Source organism: Silurus aristotelis (genome assembly GCF_946808225.1).
Source record: "Silurus aristotelis genome assembly, chromosome: 16".
In the NCBI taxonomy this organism is placed as follows: domain Eukaryota; kingdom Metazoa; phylum Chordata; class Actinopteri; order Siluriformes; family Siluridae; genus Silurus; species Silurus aristotelis.
In genome coordinates, this window is record NC_139589.1 from 21,056,477 (window position 1) to 21,084,140 (window position 27,664).

The window sequence follows — 27,664 nt, forward strand, 5'->3', positions numbered from 1 at the left end:
GGATTATTCTTATTCATTTACATTCTGAATGGACACGGACATATTGCGTTCTCTCGTCTTGCTAGCGTGGGGGAATGAAGTTTAATACTCTGGGCAGCTACGTGAAATGTAATCAGTGCTGAAGTAAAGAGGGCCATTTATTTCAGTGTAAATTGTTATATATTGCACCCAAAGAATTCTTCCAAACCAAACACTAATTAACCTTTTTTTCTCCAGGTATCTTTTCAGTATTACTGATTATCGCAAAATGCCTTTAAGGCAAACATTTATGACAACAGGGCAACGATGATTCACAAGCAGCTAAATAGTCTTCAGGAGACTGCCTGCCTCGGTCCCACGAAAAGCATTTAATCCAAATTAATAACTTAATTAGCAATACCCATAAAATTCTAATTATTTATGGCTACCATGCTGCAAAATAAATGTATTACTGCCAAAACATAAAAAAAAAAAATTCTTTCGCAGTCATTAGCATTTAATCTAACAAATTACAGAAGACAATTTGCAGTATGCTTTTTGCTTTTTGTAATACATTTAAGCAAGCCCCCTCGGCAGGAACTCTCACGTCTGTGTTTTCTGGGAACTACTTAAGGTTCTTGAGAATATTTCTGAGACCAGGTCTCAAAATTTGGTGTGTGAAGGAAAGCCAAAGGTCAGCGAAATTGAATTGGATAGATTGGGAAAAAAACACAGACCAAACAGTGATTACTGGTTCTATAAATAACCAAAATATTATGGTTAATGTTTTAATAACGTCTAGTATTTAAATAGTTGGTTCCTTGTCTTGAAATGAAGATATACTGAAGCACTTTGTGGATTTTTTGACCAGTTAAAAAGACTCCTGGTTTGCTTTTAGTCCTATTAGAGTGATATAAGCTCTGGTATGGGTAGTGTGGGTAGAAAAATAATAATAATTAAAAAAAACGAGCATTGGGAAACTGCTCCATATTTTTTCTCCTCGTCCGACCAAACCGGCGATATAAAATTAACCGCAATTTATATAATAGGATTAGATTTCATATTTCTTTGAAATCAATAGGCATCACGAACGTGGCAATTCCATTTCAGGCATTCAGAAGGCATGCGCCACTGAGGACTCGGCATTCAAACGTAAAAGCATAATTAACGTTCCATTCATCGCCTGTGGTTTGAAATGCAGAGGAGAGGCATCTCTTTGTGTAATTGAATATTGGCAGCACGCGAGCTAAAGAGTCTGCGTAAACAAATCATTAACCCCTGATTAAGGAAATGCCTTCAAGCACCGTTGTACAGTTTGGCAAACCAGACTAACTCAGTCACTTTCGGCACACCGATTTACTCAAAGATCGTAGGGTTTTTGGGCTGTTTAGACATACAATACAATGACGCAATGCCTTTAGCAACACACAGAATGCTTTTAAACAGTGCAGGGATTCTGGGAAGTCAGAATTTCAGTGGTTAAGTGTGTTGGAAATTAGAAATTACTGCACTTATAGATATAATTGGGATACCTGCCAGGTAAATCCATCCACCAGCCATCATCTAACATCTACCACTCTGGAAATGGTGATGGCCAACACAGGGTCCCTCTGGTACACACAAAAGCAGCAATGGCATCTTTCGAAAACATCTAAAAGCACTTGGAGAGGGCAATCTGCTTTTTGTGTGTACACACTCCAGGGTTTGATAAGGGAAAGAGGAATGCTATCCTTCCGAACCTGACAGCAGGGATTTTTGGTTCAGCCATGCGTAGTCGAGATTCCATCATGCCCTTAGTGTTCAAGGTCTTCTTTATAAACTCAGAAATGTTTAAGGAAGACAGCTGAAAGAAAGCTGGTTGTGACACCGAGGTCAATCCTCAAGCCCGGTTTAAAGGTGCAAAAAAAAAAGCTTTCTCAAGGGCGCGGAAAAAAGCTGAGCCCTATTCTTCAAATGCGGATTATCTGGATCGGATTGTTGACAATTGGACGCGAGGCTGGATTTTTCTGTTCTTTGAAGCCGCCGAGCTGAGAAAGTCCGGCGAGTCAGACCAGCTTGGGATCAGGATTATTTAACCTAAACACGATTAGCTATGGATTTCGGCAGATTATGTATACAAAGGGATTGTGTGCTATATGTGGTTTAATTGGGATTATACATGTCATGAACCTACACACATTAACCCATAATGCTGAAGCAATGGGGAAATCAATGCAGCTGGGGAAAAAAACTAACAAATGTGACTGTATAAGTTTGCACACATCCCCATCCTCATGCCACTGAATTTTTTTTTGGGTATTAAAAAATTGAATTATATGGGGGTCCGCAAAGTCTGATTTCACATAAAACTACCAGTTTTCTCCCAATAAAAGTTAAGTTAAAATACAGTTTATAATGCTAATGATTTAAATAAAAATGTAAAAAGAAAGAAGCTTTTCATGATTCTTTTTAACGTCTAACTGTGAATAAATCCAAACCCCCTGTGACAGGTTTAAGTTTCACTTTCCATTTCTTTTCAGGAGCATCTTGGCAGCAGGGATTTAAATATTTAACAACGTCTGGGAGATTCTGTAAAGGTATATTCTGCTCTAATTTAATTTTGTAAAATATTTTTTTTTTTTACTATTGAATGCTGAATCATTAGGACACCGACTAAGAAAACCATTAGTCTAAAATCTCTTTAAAGGTTTTTCTTTTTTCAAGAAAAGTGCTAATTTAATAAAAGCTTATGGTACAACCTCAACTTCATCAATAGTCTGTGGCATATTAATTAAAAAAAATCATAATAATGAATGTCATAAAAAGGACTGAAAGAGGTGCTTTATTATGCAACACATAAAAAAAAAATTATATATATTTTTTATTTAATCCTCACTTTTGTCAAATAAGGAAAACGTTTTTTTTTTTTAAGCAAATAAAATATATAGAATTAATAAATGCTTTTTGATTTTCACTTAGGAGTGAATATAAAAATTCAATTAATGAATATTAGAGCAATTTCTCAGTAATTGTCTACTGAAAAACCCATTAATCGGTGTTAGCATGTTGCCATGGAGACTGTTCCTGTACACTATTGACAATAAAATGATCATGTGCAAATGTAATTTAGTTTCCCCATAACCACTTTACATACACATTATACAGAGGACAGTTTGTGGACACCTGACTGTAAGATCCGTATGTGTTTTTATAACATCTAATTCCACATTTAATCCCCGTTTGCACTTATAATACCATCCACTCTTCTGAGATGATGTTCCACTAGATTTTTTTGTGTGTTTGTGAAGATTTGTGGTCATTCAGCTACAAGTGTGTTAGTAAAGTCAGGTACTGATGTAGGTGAGGTGAGGAGACCTGGGGTGCAGCCAGTGTTCACATTCATCCCAAACTCTATAGCAGGCCACTCAAGATCTTTAACGCCAACCCATGGACACTATATCTAGACACACAGACACACACACACTTCGACATAATTCATAGACACACTCATGATCACAGTTTGTGAATCAAATTTTATTGACTGTTCAGTTTTACAAAGCAGATGCAAACTTACAGCATGAAGGCCACATTAGTTTAAAAAAAACAAACAAAAAAAAAACAATCTTGAGCAGCCGAAGGCTTTAGGAAAACAAACCTGCCTGGAAATGATAAAAAAAAAAAAGAAAAAAAAAAAAAAAAAAAAGAACCGAGACGGAAGAACAGGAAATATTGTAATCCTTCACAGAAGGATTTAACACTGCCCCGTGGTAGAAGCCTAATCACACAAGATGGGGTCCTGTTATAAAGTTAGTCAAATGGTCTAATTCGTTAGTAAAATAAACATGTTTACGTTTTCAGACTTTTACACTTTCTTTTGCAATAGAACCTCCTGGGGAAAGGAAAAAAAAAAACACTGGGAAAACCTTAAGCCCACAGAATCAGTAAACCCTACATGCTGCCTGGCTCATCACAAAGCTTGAGCTTCGTTACATTAAAGGGAATCACTGGTGATGCTTAATTGAAAAGATCCAGAGGAGTATACGTAAAGGGAAAAAAGCGTATCGGTACAGCGCTGCACTGCGGTCCTGCAGGTTAAAGTTTGGTGGCTGGTTCAATCGTCGGTCTGCTCCTTTTTACATGTCTCAGGACGGGTTGGGCTGCAGGCCTTTGGCCAACATTGCTCGTACTTTAGCCATGAGGTCCTGTATTAGGGAAAGAAAAAAGAAGAGGCAAGTTACACATTGGAGTCTTAGGGGCGATGGAATGAGAACATCAGTAAGATGGTCAGTAAAAAAATTTTTTTAAGTAAACCAGACGACAGAAAAGATTTATACAAAAAAAACTAAACAGGTTAACCTACTAATCTACTAACCAACCAACCAATCAAAATAACTCAACTCAATCAACACACCAAGCAAGCAAAAGCAACCAAACCCGAAAACATATAAATAAACCAAATAAACAAACCAACTCACCAACCGACTAAATATATTTAAGAATCAACCTACCAACAACCAACCAAACAACTAACTACCCAAATAAACCAACCAACTAACCAAATAAATACACTGACTAAATAATACCAAACAAAAAAAAAACCACTTTAACCAACCAAATTAACCAACCAATAAAAAAATAACTAACTAAACAAACCCACTAACCAGTTAAATAAATCAACCAGCTTACCAAACAAAATATAACCAACCAAGTAACCCCACCAACCAACCAACCAACCAAAATATAACCAACCAAGTAACCACACTAACCAACCAACCAACCAACCAACCGAAATACAACCAACCAAGTAACCCACCAACCAACTAAACCAATAAACAAAACAAAAAAAAATCCATCCAAACAACCATATAGCAGCATAATCCATAAAAACATCAAGAGCCTCAACCAATATTCACATTAAACATCAAAATAAGAAAAAAGGGTTATCGGTGCTCATAGAAGCCCTGCTTCAAACTAATTTAAAACACTGCTGATCTCCTAGCACACAACAACAGTCAAATTTTACACAATGGTTAGAAAACCCCCCAACAAAAAACATCCAATAAATGGTGGTCGTGCAAGTGGATCTGCCTCTTTGCTGAAGGGGGTCAGAGATGAACAAAAATGCTCTGGTTGGCTCAAAAAAGCACTCTTTACAACCGCGGTAAGCAGAAAAGCATCTTGAAGACCATTGACTGTTCTACTTCTTTCATTTATTTATGTCGGAATGATTTGCATTTTTTCCTTTTTTTTCTTTTTTTATCAACCCAAGGAGAGTCCTGACAGCGAAGAGCTCCGTGTAAATACATGAATGTAAGGAGACTGAATGGAGATGGCCATGACATACTTCAGAGGCTCTTCTCTTTGCTGCAGTAAAGTAAACACATTACCAGGACGAAAGTTTCTGCACCAAATCGCTAATGAGGTCACAGATCGCATGGAAGTAGCTGCCGATTTTCACAACACACAATACAATACAGCTGGCCTCGTTTTGACTTCTTATGCCACCTCATCTGCATATGTCACATAAGCTTCCTTCTCGACTTGCACATGCAGAATGCACACAAATGCATGAGAATTGTGTCTCTTTGCTTGAATATTCGCCTGGGGAAAGGTTTTCACGCAAGGACATTTTCTGACAAAAAAAAACAAAAAACGAAAAGATCTCCCGGAGTGAAATACATTTTTATATTTTTTCCTCCCTTGTGCATGCATCTCGATCGCAAGTAAAAGGTATAGCGTTTCAAATCATGCTTTACCCCCAAATATAAGAAAAAGAAGATTTCACCACCATTTCAGACAAGACAAACCCCTAGCAATTAGGTAAATGAGGCGAGTGTAGAGCTCAGAGACAGAACTGTCTCCACAAGGATCTGTATTAGGCCCACTAACTTTTCCCTTTATATATGCTGCTTCTGTATTATACTTAAACATGGTATTAGCTTCCATTGCTGTGCTGATGATACACAGTTGTATATTTCAGCAAAGCCAGATTAGAGAGATCAGCTTAACAATGTTCAATAGTGTGTAAAGGAAATTAGTCAGTGGATGTTTGATTACTTCTTTCTGCTCAACTCGGATCAGACGGAAGTACAGTGTGATAAGTGACCCTAGTCTTTCCTTTGAGTCTCATGTGAATAACATATACCAGAATCGCCTCCTTTCACCCTTAGAAATATTGTTAAAATTAGAAATATGATGTTACTGGATGCAGAAAAACTATTTCATGCTTCTGTTAGATGAGACTAGTGTAATGCTTTACTGTTTGGGTGTTCGAGTAAGTGCATAAATAAGCTTCAGTTAGTCCAGAATGCAGCAGCAAGAGTCCTCACTAGATCTAGAAAATATGACCACTGTTTTAATCAGTCTACACTCCCCATCAAATCTCACATTGATTATAAAATACTCCTACTGTATCTGAGTGAACTTCTGTACCAATATAACCCCCCACACCTACTTAGATCAAAAGGTGCAGGCTATTTGTTGGTACCTCAAATAAAGAAAACTACAGCTGGGGGCAGATCTTTCTCTTATAAAGCCCCACAGTTATGGATCATCCTTCCAATCAGTGTTTGGGACCCAAGTCTTTTATCAGTAGGTTTTTCTTAGGTAAAAGAGCAGCTCTGAAGGAATCATGGGTATTGAGTGTTCGGTGAACTGGGATATTTGTATGTTGTCATCCCCTCACTCTCACACGTTCATTTAGGGTGTTGACGGTGGTGTGAAGGCATCTCTTATCTCAGAGATGTCTGTGTTACCTTCTGGATCTCCCTTTTAGTTATGCTGCCATAGCAAGTCTTGCCGGAGTCCCCAACTTCACAGTGTCCTGAACTTTTATACAACAATAAGGATCCATTATATTACGGAGTAACACAGGAGAATGGAGATTGGACTCTATTCCTGGGTCAGTGTAACAGACTGTTGACATTAAGTACAGTTTGCATCTGATCATCACTGAACACCTCAACATCGTTTAGCTGTAAGAAAATGGAGATTCCGATGAGGATGGGTTTTCTCTCGAGTCTGGTTCCTCTTAAGGTTGCTTTCTTATACTTCCTTATCTCAGAGAGGTTTTCCTTCCCACAGTCGCCACCAGCTTGCTCGTTAGGGACAAAATTACACTCATAACAAACAGTCTTATATATTCTTTTTTACCACATGATCAGAGTGAAGCTGCTTTGAGAAAATATCCATTGTTAAAAGCGCTATACAAATAAAAATGAATGAAACTGAATTGAATAGAATTGTGTTGAGAAACAGATCTGCGTTGTGCATTTTCACCTCCATGATGCTTAAATGGAAGAGGTTTGGAATAACCAGGACTCATGCTAGGGAGAAAGACCTTGGTAAGAGATGTGACTGAAAAGTCGATGGTCATCTTTACCATCACTGGAACATCCTACAGATCTGGGGCTTTATCATTGAGAAGAAGCATTTATCTTACTTAGGTTTCTGTAGCCAACTAGACATCAAAAACTGCACTTGAAATGATGTAAACTTAAATATAAAAATTGACAGAATTTATAACAGAGCAATTATATTTCATTTGTATAATACAGAAATGTAATACAAAGGATAAAGCTTAAGGCCACAGACAGAAAATAGATAAGGATGCTACATTCCTGTAGATAAGAGAACATTTCTAATTAGGAGTCCACAGCAGAGGAGTGTGTATACTGTGTATAATAGTCACTGTGTGTTTTTTTTTTTTACGCCTCTGGACATGCCCGTGTGGCTGACAGGGTCACAGAGTCTTTTCAGCACATCTAAGCCTGCTGTCACTAATGCAGTTTAAATCCAGCGCACTGCACACTCCTGTGCTTCTTCTACAGCTCTGCCTATTCACTTGTGCATTACATTTATTAATGCTGAGAAGAGTTCTGTGTCAGGAGATCGCACACGTTCCGGCTTTACATGGTACCGTACCAGGAGACGAGGCGTACTGAAATGTCAGCTGCTGCGTCTGGTGCTGATCGAAGATATACGCGCCGAGCGCTTTCCGCTCGCGATCTGATCAAGCTAATGTTTCACCGGTGACAGCTTAATGCGCCGTGCTTATTTACGAGCGTGCCGCCTTCAGCACCTTTCTGCTGAACTGCTCAGCATGGACGCAGTCCAACCTGGAAGGTATGCGTCACGTGTCACGAAGATAATCAATCTCTCAGAGCAGGAGACATTTTCGTAGGAGGTCGACCAAGATGAGCTATCGCCCCGGCCCTTGCCTCGAATCCCCTCGCCTCGCCTCGCCTGCCACGGCTGAGATATCGATTCAGAAAATTTCCAATAAAAAGCCCACCGAAAATAATCATAAAACAATCCGACCAATGAACGAATGCAAACATGCTCGTCAGCACGCTCGCGCACGGAGGCGGATAAATAGAGCACTCGCTGCTGCGGGGGCAGGCGGCCCGAGCGCCGAATAATACCGAACACTAGCAGTACAGTATAACATGCTAGCTCACGTGCAAAAGGAAAGCATAAAAGCACAGGAGCAGACAGTGAAAAGGCTCTTCTGACCGCTTTTTGTCTCAAGCTTGATTTTTTTTTTTACCACGTATTCAAATGACAGCATCGGTCAGCAAAACGTACAATGCTGTACATTAACTACTTCTAAAGCTATACAGCAATTGAAATAAATATAGCAAAGACAATGATGAAAAATCCCAACCAAGAAGTTTTAATACTACCGTAATTAGACCACCAGTTTCATCCACATTAGTCCGCCTCATTACCTGAGGTAAAAATCACTCACAGCATTATTCACAAACATGAACCTTATGGTGATTTCTTCACTTGTTTATTCAACGTTCCAAAAGTGCTTATCAAAAACAACTTACAATTATTTATTCTTTCCATTTTAACAGTTGAGGGTTAAAGCCTTGCTCAAAAGTCCAAACTCAGAAACCAACCTCCGAATCAAAAGTCCAAGGTCTTAACCATTGAAATACAATTTTCAGCTGTTAGACACTATATATATATATATATATTACGATTTAATAGATTGATCAGTGGTAAAAAGTGTTTAAAATCTTGGACTTTTGGGAAGTTTGTCAATTCTTCAGGACATCTGGACTGCTGATCCCAGCTTCTGACCACCACGATTCCACTGCTGGGATTTTAAAGCTGCGCCATACACTGACCAGGCATAACGTTACAGCCATCAGTTAACAGTTCTTCAACAGTTTGAGCTACAGGAGCTTGTCTGTTCGACGGACACGGGCCGGTCTTCGCTCCTCAAGTGCATAATCAGCCTTTTCATCACTGTTCCTTCCTTGGAGCACTTTTAATAGATACTGACCACTGCAGACCAGGAACATCCCACAAGAGCTTCAGTTTTGGAGAAGCTCTGACCCAGTCGTCTAGCCATCGCAATTCGGCCCTTTTCAAACTCGCTCAAATCCTTACGCTTGCCCATTTTTCCTGCTTTTAACACGTCACTTTTAGGACAAAATGTTCACTTGCTGCCTAATATTTCCCACATACTAACAAGTGCCATGAAGAAGAGATAATCAGTGTTATTCACTTCACCGCTCATAATGCTACAATGTTATGCTGGGTTGATGTAAAAATCATAAAAATAAAATCAGTGGCCTGTTAAATTTTTATATATTTTTTTGATGGGATTCATTTGCAAATGTTCTTATAAAAGACTCATACACTATTCAGACACAAGTACTGGAACACTTGATTTCTCCAAACATATGTAGTGTAGTTCCCCAAACTGTTACCACTAAATTGTATAGCGTGTCTTTGCATGATTTAGCATCAAATCTTTACTTCACTTGTTCTAAGACAGTAGAACCTGTACCAGCATGACAATACCCCTAAGCCAGCTCCATGAAGATGTAGTTTTCAGGGGTTGGAGTGGAAGATCTCCAACCCCTGAAAACTACATCTTCAGGGGTTGGCGTGGAAGATCTCCTGTTATAGAGCTCTGAGCTCCACCCCAATGAACCGCTTTGGGATGAATCATAACCCCAGGCATTTACACGCTACACCATAGTCACTGAGCTTAAATCTCCACAAGCACACTCCAAAATCATGTTCAGCATCTTCCCAAAAGAATAGAGGTTACTATAAGAGCAAATAGGGCCTCAATGTGTAACGAAATGTTTAGAAAGCATGTCTGATTTTTATCATCAGGTGTCCACAAACTTTTATCCATATAGTGTATATGAGACATGGTGTGGAACATTGCATCGGCAAGCTGGGAATCTCAGCATGATGTTCTACAGCACCTAGATCCCTCAATAAGCTGAGATAAAGAGCTTCGCGTGATACAGCGAGTCATTACGACTAACTGGATTGCGCCGAAATCTTCAGTGTCATTAAAGCGCGTCGAATAAACACAGCTGCATGGCTCGGAGAGCTCAAAGTGGTCACAGGGAAGAAAAAATAAACCCTAAAATATTCAGCTCCGCACATGGATGCTGCAGCTGTCTGGAAGAAAGAGTTCTCACACACACTTTGCTTCACTCCAGGATTGCACACTCGGCCGTGAACAATCCTGGTTCCGGTCTATATTATATTTACTCTGCTAATGGAAATTCATTTGCTCCACTGTTTATCCGAGCCACAAAAACTCCACAGGATTCCACCAGGGTGGAATTTGGGTCTCTTTCCACCCAAGCGCATTTTCGTATATATCGCGTTATGTGCTAGTTAGTCGAAATCACCAGACACAAGCGGTGTTTGGGGAAAGCGGTCTTCAAAATACCGCCCACTTTCCTGCTAACAGCCTTGATTCACACAAGGCCTCATGACCGTGTTTTTTTTTTTATTTCCTTTGTTTTTTTTCTCAGCAATTGTTTTACCCTACTTCCCAAAAGTAGTTTCAATCGTTCAGGAATCTACACCGTGTCTTGTGTTCAAGTTATCACCTTGCTAATTACTTTGTTTTGCATCGCATGTTGTGTGGGTGCGATAGAAGAGAAGGAGGACGGAGATTTGTTCATGTAAATGCTCCGGAGACACTCCAGTTTGTTTCTTTTCACACACTCGCATTTGAGCACAACATAACTGTTACAGCAGATTGTTTTACGCAAGCTGAAAGTAAAAAACCCGTACAAATGATCTCGCTGAACAATCGCAAAGTTTTGTGCCATGCTAGCGCATGTAAATCTGGTCAAAATAATTAGTGTTGAAGTTTCACAGGGGGGGGGGGAATGACATTTATTTAAAAAAAAAAAAAACAAACATGCATTTTCTACACCACTTTAAGGAGTTCTTGAGTGTTTACACGTCTTATTCAAATCCACGATCGCAAATGTGAAACCTGTCTAAAAAAATAAAATAAAAACAGACGGCTTTATGCCCTTTGGCTTGTGAAATGCCTTTGTTTGCTCGTGTCGTCGTGCCGAACCTTCAGAAAACCCATTGATATGCATTGCAGGCGTGATGCAAGCTTTTTTGCGGACGGAGATCGATATCAGGTGAAATTTAGTTTGTGCTATGATGTGACACTTGCGCAAACACACCGGCTGTGTTGGAGGCGTGGCTCGCCAGGGGCTGACGTCCCCTTTAAAAGCAAAAAGGATGACTGAAGCCTCGCTAAGATCATTTCATTTGTGCACCCTGTGAACTTTGTATCACACAACGGCGTATAATTAGGATTTACTGGTGCGATCTGTACGGCATAGTCTTTCCGAAAAGTGTGACCTTGTCCCTATTGAGTGCACTTAAAGGCTCATTTCCTGGCTGAAGACAATCGCAAGCTCCTATCGGCTCAGACCTATAACCTCTGAGGTCACCATAAAAAAAAAAAAAAAAATGCATTCCCTGTCCGTTCCCCTTCAGTTAAATGGCTTTCTGATAGGTTGTATCTGTTGTGCAAGACATTCCTCAAGAAACGTTCAGAACTAGGAGTTGGGCGATTTTGATTGGATGCCAAAATTCCCTTTCTGCAGCATTCACTATAACCATTTTTATAAAACAGCAAACAAGTTGTGCACCACTGCACTACTCCGCTGTAACTTATGGCAAGAAGTCCGAAACAAGATCGCACTGGTTTCAAATAATTTGCGACTCTAAGGTTCCTAAATTTCCTGATCCCCTGCATGAACCTGTAGATCATAAATAAAGTATCTTACACTCACTTGTCTATCTATACTAGAGGTCGGCCAATGGATCGACTAATTATGCTGCAAATTAGGTTGATTATTTGGAAGGCGGCTCTGAGGAAAGCTGTTGCTGGCATCTCCTCTCATCGCCGGGGCAAAAAAAGTTGCACTAGAACAGATTACATCCGACAGCCAACTAGCATGTACGTTCTTGCGCTTGTGTGAGAGAACATAACTGTCCCATGCCAGCAGGTGGCAGTAGCCTGTATTCCCATCCAAAAATGGGAAGACCTAGAACATATAGAATATATAAAGCAAGCAGCGTTCATACCTGCCATATCCGTATTTTCTGTTTCACTTCTTATTATCTAACTGATATATTTTATGAGATGAAAGGAAATAAAAAAGAAAATCAGCCAAACATATCAGACAAAAAAAAAAAGAAAATAGTCATCATATATCAACTGCCCTGAAAAAAAAAAATATTGGTCGACCTCTAATCTGTACCTCGCACACCTTCTTAATGCTCCCTCATTCTGTTACACTAATGGCGAATAAACGAGACCCTTCGGTCATCCTTAAACACTTGCTGATTATCTCCATCTAATCACACCATCAGTCCCTCGCCGTGCCCCGATCTCCCTGCACGTGAAATAAGCCGGAATGAAATCCAAATACATTTTAAAATCCAGTCCGACATGCAGAGAATCGCGTAAAAACACTTGCTTCTTAGCATTGATAAGTGCTTTTTAGGTGGAAAGAGATTCAGACACTCATTCTTTCACACAAGCACACACTCCAACAATGTGCCTATTTCAAGCCTCCTGCGTGTACAAGTATTCGTGTGCGTTATCAGCAGCAGCACTACGTTCTGTCAGTAGCTGCTGGTTTTAACAGCGAGCGTCCCTTCGCTCAAAGATCCGGGTTCATTGGTGTCAGCATCGCTACGTAACGGAAAAAAAAAAAAACTCCAAAGCTCTGCGGCTCGATCGACAACAGGATATTGCTTCAAGCCAGAATAAAAGCGTGCTTAGCAGAGCGAATTTGCCTTCTGTGTGCGATCCGGGTGACACTTGTACAAGAACTGGCAGCTAAGCAACAAGCGCCACGCTGGAATTATGAGGTTTCGGTGAGCCGTTACATCCGCCCCAGAGGATAACCGAACACGTACGTAGCATTATGAGGGCAGGGATCAGTCGAAAGCTGTTGAGGGGGACAGATGCGTGCTGAAATGACACACTTTGTCTTCTCGCTTATAAACACACATTAAATAGGCAATAGATTGTGGACACTGGACCATAAGGTTGGTATGTGCTTTTAGTTTTGCTGTTAGAATTTGGAGTGTGCTTGTGGAGATTTGGGTTTAGCCACAAGGGTGTTAGTAAACTCAGGTACACTATATCGCCAAAAGTATTGGGTCACCTGGTCAAAAGTACGGTATGTGGTTTTTGAGCATTGCATTCCACATTTAGTCTCAATTTGCACATATAATTCCATCCACTCCTCTGAGAAGATGTTCTACTAGATTTTGGAGTGTTAATGGATATTTGTGTTCATCAGCCACCATTACGAAGGGCAGGTACAGATGTAGGTCAGGAGGCCTGGGGTGCAGTCAGCGTTCCAAATCATCCCTAAGGTGTTCAGTAGGGGTGAGGTCAGGCCATTCAAGATCTTCCACTCCTTCTTTTTCTTCCACTTGCTCCATACCACTCTGTCCTCTACATCTGCCTCTTTCAATCCAACCACTTCCAAGTCTTTCCTCACCACATCCACAAACCTCCTTCCTCAGCATTCTTCCACCGACATACCCCATGTCCCTCCTCTGCACATGTCCAAACCATTTTAATGTCCAAACCATCTCGATCTCGCCTCACCTCTTCTCCAAAACGTCCTACATGCACTGTCCCTCGTTTCTAATCCTGTCCATCCTCTTTACTCCCAACGAAAACCTCAACATCTTCACCTCTGCTACCTCCTGCTCCACCTCCTGTCTTTTACTCAATGCCACTGTCTCTAAACCATACAACATCTCAGGTCTCACCACAGTCCTAAACTTTCCCTTACACTCTTGCAGATACTCCTCTATCACAAATGATCACATATCACTCCTGTTATCATTTTTCTCCATGAACTTCTTCACTGCTCTAACACACGCTTAACTACTTTGCACAGTCGACCACAGATACATAAACTCACAAGATCTTGTAAACCCTATCATGGAGCTTCCTTTGTGCACAGTGGCATTAACATGCCTGAACACGTTTGAATCTTAGTTCAAGTGACAGGAAAATTTTGTTACCACATCCAAGTTCATCTAATACAATTATATACCTCCAACTTAGTGGAGACTAAGTTTGGGGAAGAACCACGTGTGGCTGAAAAATATACAATATATGGTATTTGTACTCCAATAACATACACATACATCCTGCTTTCACTGCACAATTTTAAGCCTCATGACATTTCCTGAGTACAGTTCGTCAAATTTGCCCACATACCTGAGTGATTTTGTTTTGAACGGAAGAAATGATGGTCGACGAGACCTGCTTGTCTTTTTCCTGCGATGCGTCCCTGTAAAAGCAAAAGGCAAAAAAACATAAGATATGCATCACCAATCGACAGGGACTAATACAGCATTTGTAAAAGTAAAAAAAAAAAAAAAAAAACTGGCCTGTATTAAAAGCTGCAAGGACAGACTTGGGAAAACAAGGAAGTCCAGATCTCTGACAGGTAAAATAAAGAACTATACAATGAAATGTATGAAATATTCATCCAGCCGCAGAAGAACTGAGACAGGAGCGTCACAAATCACCCTACGGGTTTAACTTTCTTTTCTTTTCTTCCTTTTTCCTTTTTTTACGGAACCTGAGAAATTCTGACAGACTACTTTCATACCCAGATGTCCCCTGTGGTGATTTGAATAAAACAATCAATAATGGGGAAGGAACAACAATAACAAACACAGTGTGTTCTCTTCATTCCTTTCTCCTTGTGTGTCACAAAAAAAAAAGAGGGGAAAAAAAAAAGACAGGAAATCGGAAATCGCTCTGTGACTCAACGCTTTCATGTTTCATTCAACAGGTCATTAGTCTAGATGTCAAATCACGCCAAAACTGCAGGAAACTCGCAAAGGAAAGTGACTACTTTTCTTGTGATGGTAATGTGAGATTCACTAAGAACACTGTGGGACACTGCTGTGAGTCAGGAGAGGGGGGGGCATAAAAAAGAAGCATAGCCATATAAATACACCTCAGTTTTCAAAAAAAGTCCCTAGCATGAGATTACGTTACCTGGAGCTTCGTAAGCTAGAGGTAGGGCTAGATGTTGGGGAGGAGTTCGCAGTGTGGGCGGAGACTTTCCTGTTTGCTCTTCCCCTATCTGGCGACTTGGAGGAAGTCTTTGAATGATGGACAGACTTTGACGACTTCTTCTTTCTCCTTTCCCGAGGTGATCTGAAACACATTTACATACAGGTTCAAAACGACTAAGAATAATTCAGAAGCTAGTAGATGCAATAACTTCTAACAATGACACTCATTCATTTCCAGCTAGGTACAAATCAGCATACAAGTTTGGAAAATCGGCTGAAATACAGCTGACGCCGTCCAACTAGAGCCAACGATGTGAAAAAATAAATCGACCGACCCTCAAAAAACGCCAGACATTTAAGTTCTTAAACAAGCCATACATGTTTCATTGGTTAAATATGATGCTAATTTTTGAAAGAGAATAAGAACATTTGGAGAGAGAAAAGAAGTAACTTTTTGAAAATGTATTGTTAGTGAGCCTTCAACCGGCTGTAGTTTAGGCTACAGATAGACGACGAATCCTTTCGTCTTCTCCTATTAGAGGTCGCCACAGCAGATCATCTGTCTTCATACCCCCCTGTCCTCTACATGTGCCTCTTTCAACCCAACTACGTGTATGTCTTCCCGCACCACAGTCATGAAACTCCTCCTTGGTCTTCCTCTTTTCCTCCTTCCTGATGGCTCCATCCTCAGCATTCTCCTACCGATATACCCCATGTCCCTCCTCTGCACATGTCCAAACCATCTCAATTGCGACTCACCTTCACCTCACCTTGTCTCCAAAACGTCTTACATGCGCCGTCACTCTAATAAACTTGTTTCTAATCCTGTCCATCCTCATCACTCCCAACGAAAACCTCAACATCTTCAGCTCTGCTACCTCCAGCTCCAGTCTTTTACTCAATGCCACTGTCTCTAAACTAAACAACATCGCAGGTCTGACCACAGTTCTATAAACTTTCCCTTTCAGGCTTGCAGATACTCTTCTATCACAAATCATTCCTGCCATCTTCTCCACCCACTTCACCCTGCCTGCACTCTTTTCTTTACTTCTCTAACACACAGACACGGGGACCAAACTGATTGAAGAGGCTTGTTTTGTTCAAAATGTTGAGGTATTTCTATCAGAAATGCTCTGACAGTAACCAAGAACAAGCACTTATATAAGATAAATGAACGATAAACCGCCAGTTCATGCTGCCAATTGCCAGGACTATTTCTATTTCTGCATAGAACCAGACACAGGAATCATACACAACTTATAGCAATTAACAAACGCGGGTCAAATTTTGCTTGAATGAACGTCGTCATTTAGACTGGAATTCTTCAGCTTAATTTCCCCCTGGAATTCAGGCTGTTATATGTAATAAGAAACTTAAAGACTGACTTTTATTAATATTCTTAACAGTAAGTCCAAACTGGCATGGGAGTGTTTTGTTTTTTCACAAAAACGTCAAACTCAGATGCTTGATAGCCATTAGCGAGTCAGCAGGTGGCCAAAAAGCTCGCATCTATTTTTAAAATATTACCAGCGGCAAATGCAAAAGAAAAGAAAAGAAAAGAAAAAAAAAGCCATGGAACTAGGAAAAGCATTACTTTTCTACTTTCTTTCTACATAGAATCTGTGGCTCTGAGCAGAATGAAGAGTTAGCAGGAGTGTGTAATACACACTACATAGCAGTTTAATCAACGGGAAGGAACACAGTGCCACGGTGCACTCGCTGTAAAAGCTCTGGAGCAATGATGTGCAGTGCAGTCAATTAACTAATTTCCAAGTTTGATGCAAACGAATATGACTTGTGCGGATGAGTTTGGCCCGTTCTCGCCCTTTTAATGGCAGATCGTAAGTGTGCTTTGTGAAAACGAAGAGAAGTCGTTCGCCAAGCGGCAGCAGTTCAGGCAGTCCATAATTGAGTTTCTATCAAATAACACTTGGCATGAACTTAGACACCTTGTTCACACACTTGTTAGTGTACTCAAGAAAAATTTAAGTTGCTCCAGCACAACCTGTGATACTGGGGGATGAAACATGGAAGACAGTGAATATGGTTAGTCTCTAGAAGTGATGTGAAGATCGGATCATTTTAGTGACATTGTTTTATTATTATTTTTTGAGTCATTTGATTCATTTCGTTCCTTTGATTCATTTCTCAAAGTTGATGTGTTAGAAGCAGGAAAAATGGGCAAGCGTAAGGATTTGAGTGAGTTTCTCGAGGGCCAAATTGTGATGGCTAGTCTACTGGGTCAGAGCATCTCCAAAACTGCAGTTCTTGTCGGATGTTCCTGGGCTGCAGAGGTCAGTATCTATTAAAAGTAGGCCAAAAAATGAAACAGTGGTGAACCGGCGACAGGGTCATGGGCGGCCGAGGCTCATTGATGCACGAGGGGAGCGAAGTCTGGGAGTCACATGATAAAAGAATAAACGACTTGAACCAGAGGACACATGAAAACTACTCTATTCTGTTTCCTGTACATAACCTACAGAAATTTGCTCAGTCATGTCTAGTTTGAGGGTACTCGTTCTTCTAAAATGTATTAAATGAACGAATTGCTCATGAACGACCAACCATTGATGTCCAGGAAAGTATAGCCTTCATATTGGTGGATGATAAGGTCACTATAGTTTAGCAGGACCGGGATTTTCCGCTACTCAACAAAATATTTTGAGCGGGCAGTTTTTACAAGCAAGAGTAAGAGGTAAGATTCGAAGTGTTACTTTGTGAGTGGGCCGGAATGTTCACAATTCGGTCAAAAGGAGGAAATTGGGGGGGATGTAATGTACAGGATGCTGGCAAAATCTTTCCTCCATGGTTACAGTGGTTCTAAAAGCATAAGAGGCTGAAGGACCACCCCAATGATGACATATAGCTTTTATATTTTTAAAAACGCCGCTCACCTGCTGCAAACAACATTACTTTGCGGGGGCGAATCTCCAAAATGACATACAAGTGATGCGATCTAGGGATATAGATGTTATAAGAAACGTTTTAGTGCTGTGTGCAGGATGCTGGCAAACACCGCAGGAGTCATGCTCTCAGCTGCTATTCCTGGCCCTTTTCTCTTGCATTACACATGCTGAGAAACAGATTCTTGGGTGCAGAGGAAACAGAGGGTTTAATGACACTTTTCAAAAGTGAGGACTCTGGGCTGTCCATCCAGTAGAACTTTGAATGAGAAACGAAATTTAGGGGGAGGTTTCTAGGACAATTCATTGTGAAGCATAATTAACAGGGGCAAAAAAGAAGGGGGCTACCTCTCGGATGTTACCATGACCTTTAGTTACTGTAAAAATGAGAAATTATTCTTTAATAATTTAAAATGACTGCCAGGTCATCTTGGGAGAATGGTGAAATGATAGTTTGGACGACTCTTAAAGTATCCATTTATTGCGAGCTGCATTTGAAATATACCATAACAGCTGCCTATAGAATTAGAGCATACAATCACACCCACTGAAATTCTAAGGCTAATCAGGGGGCTGTCAATCAAGTGGGTCCCACTTTCTCTTCATTCCCACTGTTTGATTGATAGACTCTATGGATCGGTTCATGTTTGTGTCGTCTATGTCATTGTTTCAGCGCCTACATAACTTCTTTTAGCCTCTTGTGACCCCTAAATAGACAGGCACACATTCAGGCCTCTAGCTGTCACTTGAGTGCCGTACATTCACTCGGTGTACTGGGCCCTAAACAGCCCTCGCCTACCACTTAAAGGTGTCGTAAAGCCTGCTCATGAAACCGGCTGTCTTCAGAGTGTTTTACAGCCCTAAACCTGCTGGTTCATTGGCTAGCAAATATACCACTAGTGCTGAACGTACAATCTTTAGTTTCGCTGATCTCAGGGCTGTCGGGACCTTGTCAATATCAGTCCTGATGAAGTTTGCAGCATGGGCTGAAGAATTTTGTTCCTTCTTAGTTAGAAAAATGAATCCATATTCCAGTTGCATACAGAGAGAAGACACAAAGCGACATCGTGTCGCATCGTGTCTTCTCTCCGTATGCATCTGGGAACTGAGGAGACCAGCTACTGAAGTTTTGGGAAAGGAATGTGTGTTTAATACAGGATTCTAGCTGCTCAGAACCAGAATCAAGTGTGTTGACACCAGTGGTGGACAGTAACGAAGTAAATGTAATTCGTTGCGGTACTTAGCTTTTTTCATGCATCTGAAAAACTTTTACTTTAAACTTCACTTCATTTTGAAGTCAAATATTTTACTTAATACTCAACTACATTTAGCAAAATCACTCGTTCCTTTGTATTTACAAGGGTATAAAAATGGGTCAAACACGCAGCAAGCCACCAATCAGGATAGAACATGCGTTCTTTTTTAAACTTGTTGCTGCTTGGCAGTGGCGGATTTAGGCAGAGGCGGCAAAAAAACCTAACGTTTTTGATTATATCATGTCACGGTCAAGAAACCTGGTCAGGACTCGGAGTGTGCCACCACCGCCCGAAGAAGTTTCCTCACTCATACACTCAGAAAGAGTTTGGGTGACCTTAACCTTCAGGGTTTCCAGTGGGAGAACTGACAAGACCTGAAGTGACATGACGCCAGTAAGAAGAGCTGAATCCAAAAAAAAAAAAAAAAGGTTTAAAAAAAAAAATAAAAAAAAAGGTCTAAGGAGCCCAATGCAGAAAATGGAGAAAAGAAGTAATGGGTAAACGATCAAAAGATATTGACCTCTGTCACTCGTTATGAGGATAGTAAAGGCTAATGAATTTAATAAAACAGGCTAACAATTGTACATATCACTTAGGTAATGATATGTTGCCTGCTGTAGTTATACACAGAGAGCGACAATATTTCTTTCAGCTGAATAACATTATATTTATAGTGTGTAGCTTATCATAATGTGTGTAGCAACAAAACAATTATAACCAAACTAGTCTAGTTGGATTGTAATTAAAATAGCACTTATTGATTGGTTACCTTTAATTGAGTTGATGTCATAAAGGCTTTCTGTGATTGAGTTCAGTAGGGCAGAAGGCCTTAAAAGGCTAATTTAAAAGACATAAGGATATAGATGTTGTATTTATCTTATGGCTACAATTAGACAAGGAGTTGTTTGGTTCTTGGTTCTGAGAGTTTGATAAATTGTCTTACTCATCCAGTGGCAGTAGCTGAAGCATAGAGGAGCTTTTTAAAGCTGAAACTAATCAATGGGGAAGACGTTGGGTCATGGCGCGGTTCACCCAGGACATCATTCAAGCTGGAACCGCCATTGCCGTCGGTGGTATCAACTTAGCCCTGACTTACAGTTCAACAGCAAGCAAAACATTTGGAAAGAGAGTTCCGGGCTCATGCTAATTTAACACATATCAGTGTTTGACTCATTAATATCATTGTATTAATAGATCGGCGTGCTCACAGTAACATTAGAGTCTTTTCCCATATACTGAGTTGATTAAGCAAGAATCCTGTGATAACTATGGTGACATTATAGCCATAATAAATCATAGTACTTGGATACTTTTGATACATTTGAAGGCAAATACTTTTGGCCTTTTACTCAAGTGAAAGTGTAAAGGGAGCACTTTGACATTTTTTGGAGTCATATTATATCTACTGTAGCGCTACTTTTACTCAAGTACATGTGCTGTTTATTTCGTGCTCCACTGGTTGACACACACAGGGACTTTGGTTCCAGCTGTTAGTGACTGCAGGCCTTGCAGTTCAGCACCAGGGGTTGTGTAAAAAATTTAATATGCTGATTTGAAATTTTCTATGTTCTTTTATGAATAAAATATGGGTTTATGAGATTTGCAAATTACTGCATTCTGTTTTTATTTACATTTTGCATTTGCCTCCTAAAGACAGGCACTTGAGTTTAGATGCCTCAAAGAACCTTCAGCCTCTCTCTAGCTCCACATCACTGAGACATTTGCAGACTTTTAATGCCCAGAGACATGAGGATACAGAAATATTTAGAGGAGCAGACCATCTGGTGGTGATACAGTACTCAAATCGTGATCTTATAATGAACCCGGGAAAGTGTTCTTCATACCGAAACAGGGCGGCAAAAATGTTTAGGATGTTGATTTGGCTGTGGTTATGGCAGACCATAATGCCATGAAGGCTTTCTTTAACTGGTTAACCATTGGTAAGCCAGATTTAGCACAGTAATCCACAGAGAGCAGTGTACGAGGTGTTATAAAAAGGTTAAGATACTAGTTTTGCATCACGTCAACAGATGGCATCACAAGGCTGCACGCACAGTAACAGGGAGCACCGACCTTCATAAGTGTCAGTGTGCATCGGGGGCTGCGCAACTGGTACTGTTTTGACCACATCTAAAATACATACCAGATTTGGCTCCTCCAGCTCAAAGGTCACCGTTATGACACCACTGCGGAAATCGCAGAAGGTGCTCGACACGCTTTGAAAAGTACTTCCAGGACATAGTCCAGAAGTGGCCATGCAAGGGGACTATTTTGAAACATAGATAAATAAAGTACTTTCTTGTAAATGAACCTAGCTTTTTGATACCTCCTCGCAGATAAGTTGTAACTAGACATCTAATGTAACGTTGCATTTTCAGACAAACAGCTGAAGATATCTGCGCTTTTAGCCGTTCTATTATTACACCTTTTACAACGTGTTAAAGCATCCTTAATAACAATACAAATCTGAGTAATTGTGTGTCTCTAGAGTTTACTCCTATTGTTACCATAAATATGCTGTCTTTCCACTAATAGGAAGTGTCTATATGCTAAGCCACATGGATTTTACAATTCTTGGATTGCTTAGGATAATTGTAGTAAATATGCTGTTGTATTTTCATAGGCTTTAGACAAATCAAAGCACTTTAACTTGATAAAACAATACAAAAAAAAAACCTAAACCAAATGTGTCACTTTGTCTACTCCAGGTGTTCGACAGTTCTTTAGTTTTTCCTGCAACTGTCTTCAACAGAAAGATGATACCTTGTCTAAATAATCTTGTCAGCAATACAAAATACTCTGAAAGTGTAAAATGTATGTATGCGCACCTGGATCTGGACCTTGAGCGCTTCCTGCCCTGGCCTGGACTGTTAGCGTGGCGGTAGTTGCTGCCTCCGTAGCGATCTCGCTCTCGTTCTTTTTCATCACGTCGACGCTCTCTCTTGTTGGGAGAATGGGATTGGGATCTGACAATTAAAAAAAATAAAATACAAATAAAAAAGTGCAAACAAGTACAGAATTAGCCACAGATTCACGGTAAGGCAAACATCCAATGCACATTATATGTATGTATCCTAAATCCACCCAAATGATGCTGACTTTGGAGGGCCTTAGGGAACCTTTTTGATTTGCGCTTCAGTCCATCACTTTCTTTGACTAACCGTACAACACTTTTTCCATAGTTAAAGGCTCGTGAAAAGGTGAAAAAGGCAACGTTACAACCTTGTAGATGCAAAATACAAAGCTCTTGATCTTTAATTCAAGTTCTTACAATGAGTTGTGCTCGAAATTCCTCAACTCGTAGAATATAAAACCATATCACAACTGTTACCCGCCACTTTCGGACCAAATCGGAAAAGCCGAGGCATGATTTAAACTTTTCCATTAGCCTCGGTGGCAAAGTGCTAATCTCGCTTGGGTAATAGTGACAATTTTCCCAGGGGGTCACACACATTTAAATTGATGGCCACAATAGAGTACATCCAGCTTCGCTGAATGGCCTGTCCACATCATTTAGTGCATAGATCAGATTTAGCAGTGTAAGAACACGCCGCATTTCCTATTAGTCCTCTAGCTGGGGGAGAGCGAGAGAAGGATTTCTGCTGCCGTACCTTCGTGCCTCGGGCTCAAATAATCGTCCTTATTATAATACGAAATGTGTTCCAATTTTTATTTGAGCGCGGTACGAAATAACTCCTGGAAAGCTTAAAATGTTCGTTTTTTTTTTTCCCGCCAACGGACTTGGAGAAACGCCACAAAAGTAATGAAGTAATGTCAGGTATACATCCACACTCACCCCCACACACCCAATTGCCCATTTATAACCTCCTCGCAATGAGATTACACTTAGAGAAAGGGATACATGAGAGACGAGGGTGTCATTTATTCCCAAATAAAGCAATAAACAATGACAAATGGAATTTAACTGCTGAATGTCTCTAAGCCACTCTGGAGATTAACTCCAGGAAACTTTAGTTGACGAACACAAATTCAGACTGGAGCCACGACCAAACTTGGGCTTTGCTCATCATATTCTTCTTCTTCTTCTTCTTCTTCTTTCGGCTGCTCCCATTAGGGGTCGCCACAGCGGATCATCCGTCTCCATACCACCCTGTCCTCTTTATCTGCCTCTTTTACACCAACTACCTGCATGTCTTCCCTCACCACATCCATGAACCTCCTCCTTGGCCTTCCTCTTTTCCTCCTACCTGGTGGCTCCATCTTCAGCATTTTTCTACCAATATAATTCATGTCCCTTCTCTGCACATGTCCAAACCATCTCAATCTCGCCTCCCTCACCTTGTCACCAAAACATCCTACATGTGCTGTCCCTCTAATAAACTCATTTCTAATCTTGTCCATCCTCGTCACTCCCAATGAAAACCTCAACATCTTCAGCTCTGCTACCTCCAGCTCCACCTCCTGTCTTTTACTCAATGCCACTGTCTCTAATCCATACAACATCGCAGGTCTCACCACAGTCCTATAAACTTTCCCTTTCATTCTTGCAGATACTCTTCTATCACAAATCACTCCTGTCACTCTTCTCCACCCACTCCACCCTGCCTGCACTCTTTTCTTTACTTCCCTAACACACTCTCCATTACTTTGCACTGTTGACCCCAGGTACCTGAACTCCTCCACCTTCTCCACCTCTTCTCCCTGCAACCGCATCACTCCACTGCCCTCCCTCTCATTCACACACACGTACTCTGTCTTACTCCTACTGACTTTCATTCCCCTTCTCTCCAGCGCATATCTCCACCTCTCCAGGCTCTTCTCAACCTGCTCTCTACTCCCACCACAAATCACAATATCATCTGCAAACATCATAGTCCAGGGAGACTTCTGTCTGACCTCGTCCGTCAACCTGTCCATCACCACTGCAAACAGGAAAGGGCTCAGGGCCGATCCTTGATGCAGTCCAACCTTCACCCTGAACCAGTCTGTCGTACCTACTGCAAACTTTACTGCCGTCACACTGTCCTCATACATGTCCTGCACCACCCTCACATACTTCTCTGACACACCTGACTTCCTCATACAATACCACAACTCCTCTCTCGGCACCCTGTCGTACGCTTTCTCTAAATCCACAAATACACAATGCAGCTCCTTCTGTCCTTCTCTATACTTCTCCATCAACATCCTTAAAGCAAATAAGGCATCTGTGGTGCTCTTCCTCGGCATGAAACCATACTGTTGCTCACAGATGGTCACCTCTTCTCTCAACCTGGCTTCCACTACTCTTTCCCATAACTTCATGGTGTGTCTGATCAACTTAATTCCCCTGTAGTTACTGCAGGTCTGCACATCTCCCTTATGCTTAAAGATCGGTACCAGCACACTCCTTCTCCATTCCTTAGGCATCCTGTCCCCTTCCAGAATCCTGTTAAACAATCTGGTTAAAAACTCCACTGCCATCTCTCCTAAACATCTCCACGCTTCTACCGGTATGTCATCTGGTCCAACCGACTTTCCATTCTTCATCCTCTTAATCGCTGCTCTCACTTCCTCCTTACTAATCCTATCTACATCCTGCTTCACCAACTCCACATCCTCCAACCTTCTCTCTCTCTGATTTTCCTCATTCATCAGCTGCTCAAAATACTCCCTCCATCTTCTCAACACACTCTCCTCACTAGTCAACACATTTCCCTCTCCATCCTTTATTGCTCTAACTTGCAGTACATCCTTCCCAGCTCGGTCCCTCTGCTTGGCCAATCGGTATAAATCCTTTTCTCCTTCCTTAGTGTCCAACCTCTTATACAGTTCCTCATATGCCTTTTCCTTGGCTTTCGCCACATCCCTTTTAACCTGCTGCCGCATCTCCTTGTACTCCTGCCTACTTTTCTCATCACTCTGTCGATCCCACTTCTGTTTTGCCAACCTCTTTCCCCTAATGCTCTCCTGCACTTCCTCATTCCACCACCACGTCTCCTTGTCTTGCGTTCTATTTCCAGATGTCACACCAAGTACTTTTCTAGCTGCCTTCCTCATCACTCCTGCAGTAGTTGCCCAATCATCCGGCACCTCTTCACCACCACCGAGCCCCTGTCTGACCTCTTCCCTGAACCTCACACTACACTCTTCCTCCTTCAGTTTCCACCATCTTATTCTTCTTTCAAACCTTACTTTCCTCCTCTTCTTCTTCGCCTCCAAAACCATCCTACAGACCACCATCCGATGCTGTCTAGCTACACTGTCCCCCGCCAACACCTTACAGTCTCCAATCTCCTTCAGGTTGCATCTCCTACACAGAAGATAATCCACCTGTGTGCACCTTCCTCCACTCTTATATGTCACCCTATGATCCTCCTTCTTCTTAAAATACGTGTTCACCACTGCCATTTCCATCCTTTTAGCAAAATCTACCACCATCTGCCCTTCCACATTCCTCTCCTTAAAACCATACCTACCCATCACCTCCTCATCACCTCTGTTCCCTTCACCTACATGCCCATTAAAGTCTGCCCCAATCACCAATCGTTCTTTCCTAGGTACACCATCTACCACTTCATCTAATTCACTCCAGAATCTTTCTTTCTCCTTCATCTCACAGCCAACTTGTGGAGCATAGGCACTGATGACATTTATCATCATCCCTTTAACTTCCACCTTCACGATCATCACCCTATCAGAAACTCTCTTCACCTCCACTACACTCTTACTGTACGCTTCCTTCAGAATCACCCCTACACCATTTCTTTTCCCATCCACACCATGATAAAACAGTTTAAACCCACCTCCAATGTTCCTGGCCTTACTCCCTTTCCACTTGGTCTCCTGAACACACAACACATCTACCTTTCTCCTCTCCATCATATCAGCTATCTCTCTCCCTTTACCCGTCATAGTACCAACATTTAAAGTACCAACCCGAACCTCTACTCTCCTACACTGCTCCTTTTCCTGCCGTCTCTGTAGACGCCTTCCTCCTCTCCTTCTCCTTCTTCGGCCAACAGTAGCCCAATTTCCACCGGTACCCTGTCGGCTAACGATACCTGTGGCGGTCGTTGTTAACCCGGGCCTCGACCGATCCGGTATGAAATTCTCATTTGTGATCCGCATATTTGATTTGGCACGTTTTACGCTGGATGCCCTTCCTAACGCAACCCTCCCCATTTACCCGGGCTTTGGACCGGCACTACACTGGCTTGTGCCCCCATCATATTCATCCTATGAAAAAGACAGTGGGAAAAGGGGGGTGGGGGGGGGGGTCGAAATGGCGTAAACTTCAAACAATTCGATATAAATCGACGTTTTATAGGTAGCATTTTCAGTATTTACGGCGGGTTGAAGCGTAGCTCCACTGACTGGAAACCGAGCCGCGCTGTTTGTCACGTTCTAATTTGCATTAGCAGTGTTTGACTTATGCGTTTTCTCATTCTCTATTTAATTACAGAAAGTGATGTATATTTTGGAAGTGAGATCGACACAAGTTGGATCTTTCAGGATGTTTAATTCAATTCAATTCGATTTGATTCGTCTAGCACTTTTAGCATTGTCCCAAAGCAGCTTTAGACAGTTAAATAGATTGCAAATATAAATTGTAGGGTCATAAATTATGCTTTCATCATGTAGTCAGTAGCTACATGGAAAAACTCTGAGATGGTCCCAAAAAAAACCAAAAACAGAACAGACTAAAAAAAGAAACCTGGGTGACACGATGTCCATATATTATAGTTCCAACATTTTTGAGGTCATCACCTGTTCGCTGACAGACACCTGAATGCAGAACTGCTCATTACAATTGTAGCCCTAAGCCATTGTAGCAAAGTGTTTATATCAATTACAGTCCGAAGCCATGTTCATGGTTCTTGAGTTTAACTTTCCAGAGGAACTCTTTATCCGGTTTATGTGGAAGCATCCACATGAGTGCTCTTTGATTGGATATAAGTTACTGGGTTGAAGTTTAAAATGCATATAGGCAACTGTCAGTCATTTCATACCAACCCATCGATTGGCTCACATGCCGTTTTCATTAATTTGTGTGATAGAACAATGCTCTTTTGCCAAATTTTTGAGTGATGGCTCATATAGCATACTCCGATGTTAAACTCCTTAGCAAAATGTTTGAAAATGTTTGTCAGCATGCCTGCGAATAGCCTTTTATTATTATTTTTAATCGCACTCTTATCCAAGAGGTGTTACGACCCATTCTGTTGTCCCTGTGTTCTTTCTGAAGTGGTTGAACATGAC

The 27,664-nt window shown here is 41.1% G+C and overlaps 1 protein-coding gene across 1 annotated transcript in view; it reads right to left on the bottom strand.

Moving 5' to 3' along the window:
- Positions 1 to 3,450: 3,450 nt before the first annotated feature.
- The window catches only part of sfswap (splicing factor SWAP), a 108,900-nt gene continuing 84,686 nt past the window's right edge, over positions 3,451 to 27,664 (bottom strand). The window contains exons 15-18 of the mRNA XM_083564042.1: positions 22,291 to 22,428; positions 15,284 to 15,445; positions 14,492 to 14,564; positions 3,451 to 4,139 (exon numbers count right to left, since the gene is read on the bottom strand). Of these exons, the coding sequence (XP_083420168.1) occupies positions 4,080 to 4,139; positions 14,492 to 14,564; positions 15,284 to 15,445; positions 22,291 to 22,428 (433 nt within the window). The 3' untranslated portion in view covers positions 3,451 to 4,079. The remainder of the gene's footprint in view (positions 4,140 to 14,491; positions 14,565 to 15,283; positions 15,446 to 22,290; positions 22,429 to 27,664) is intronic.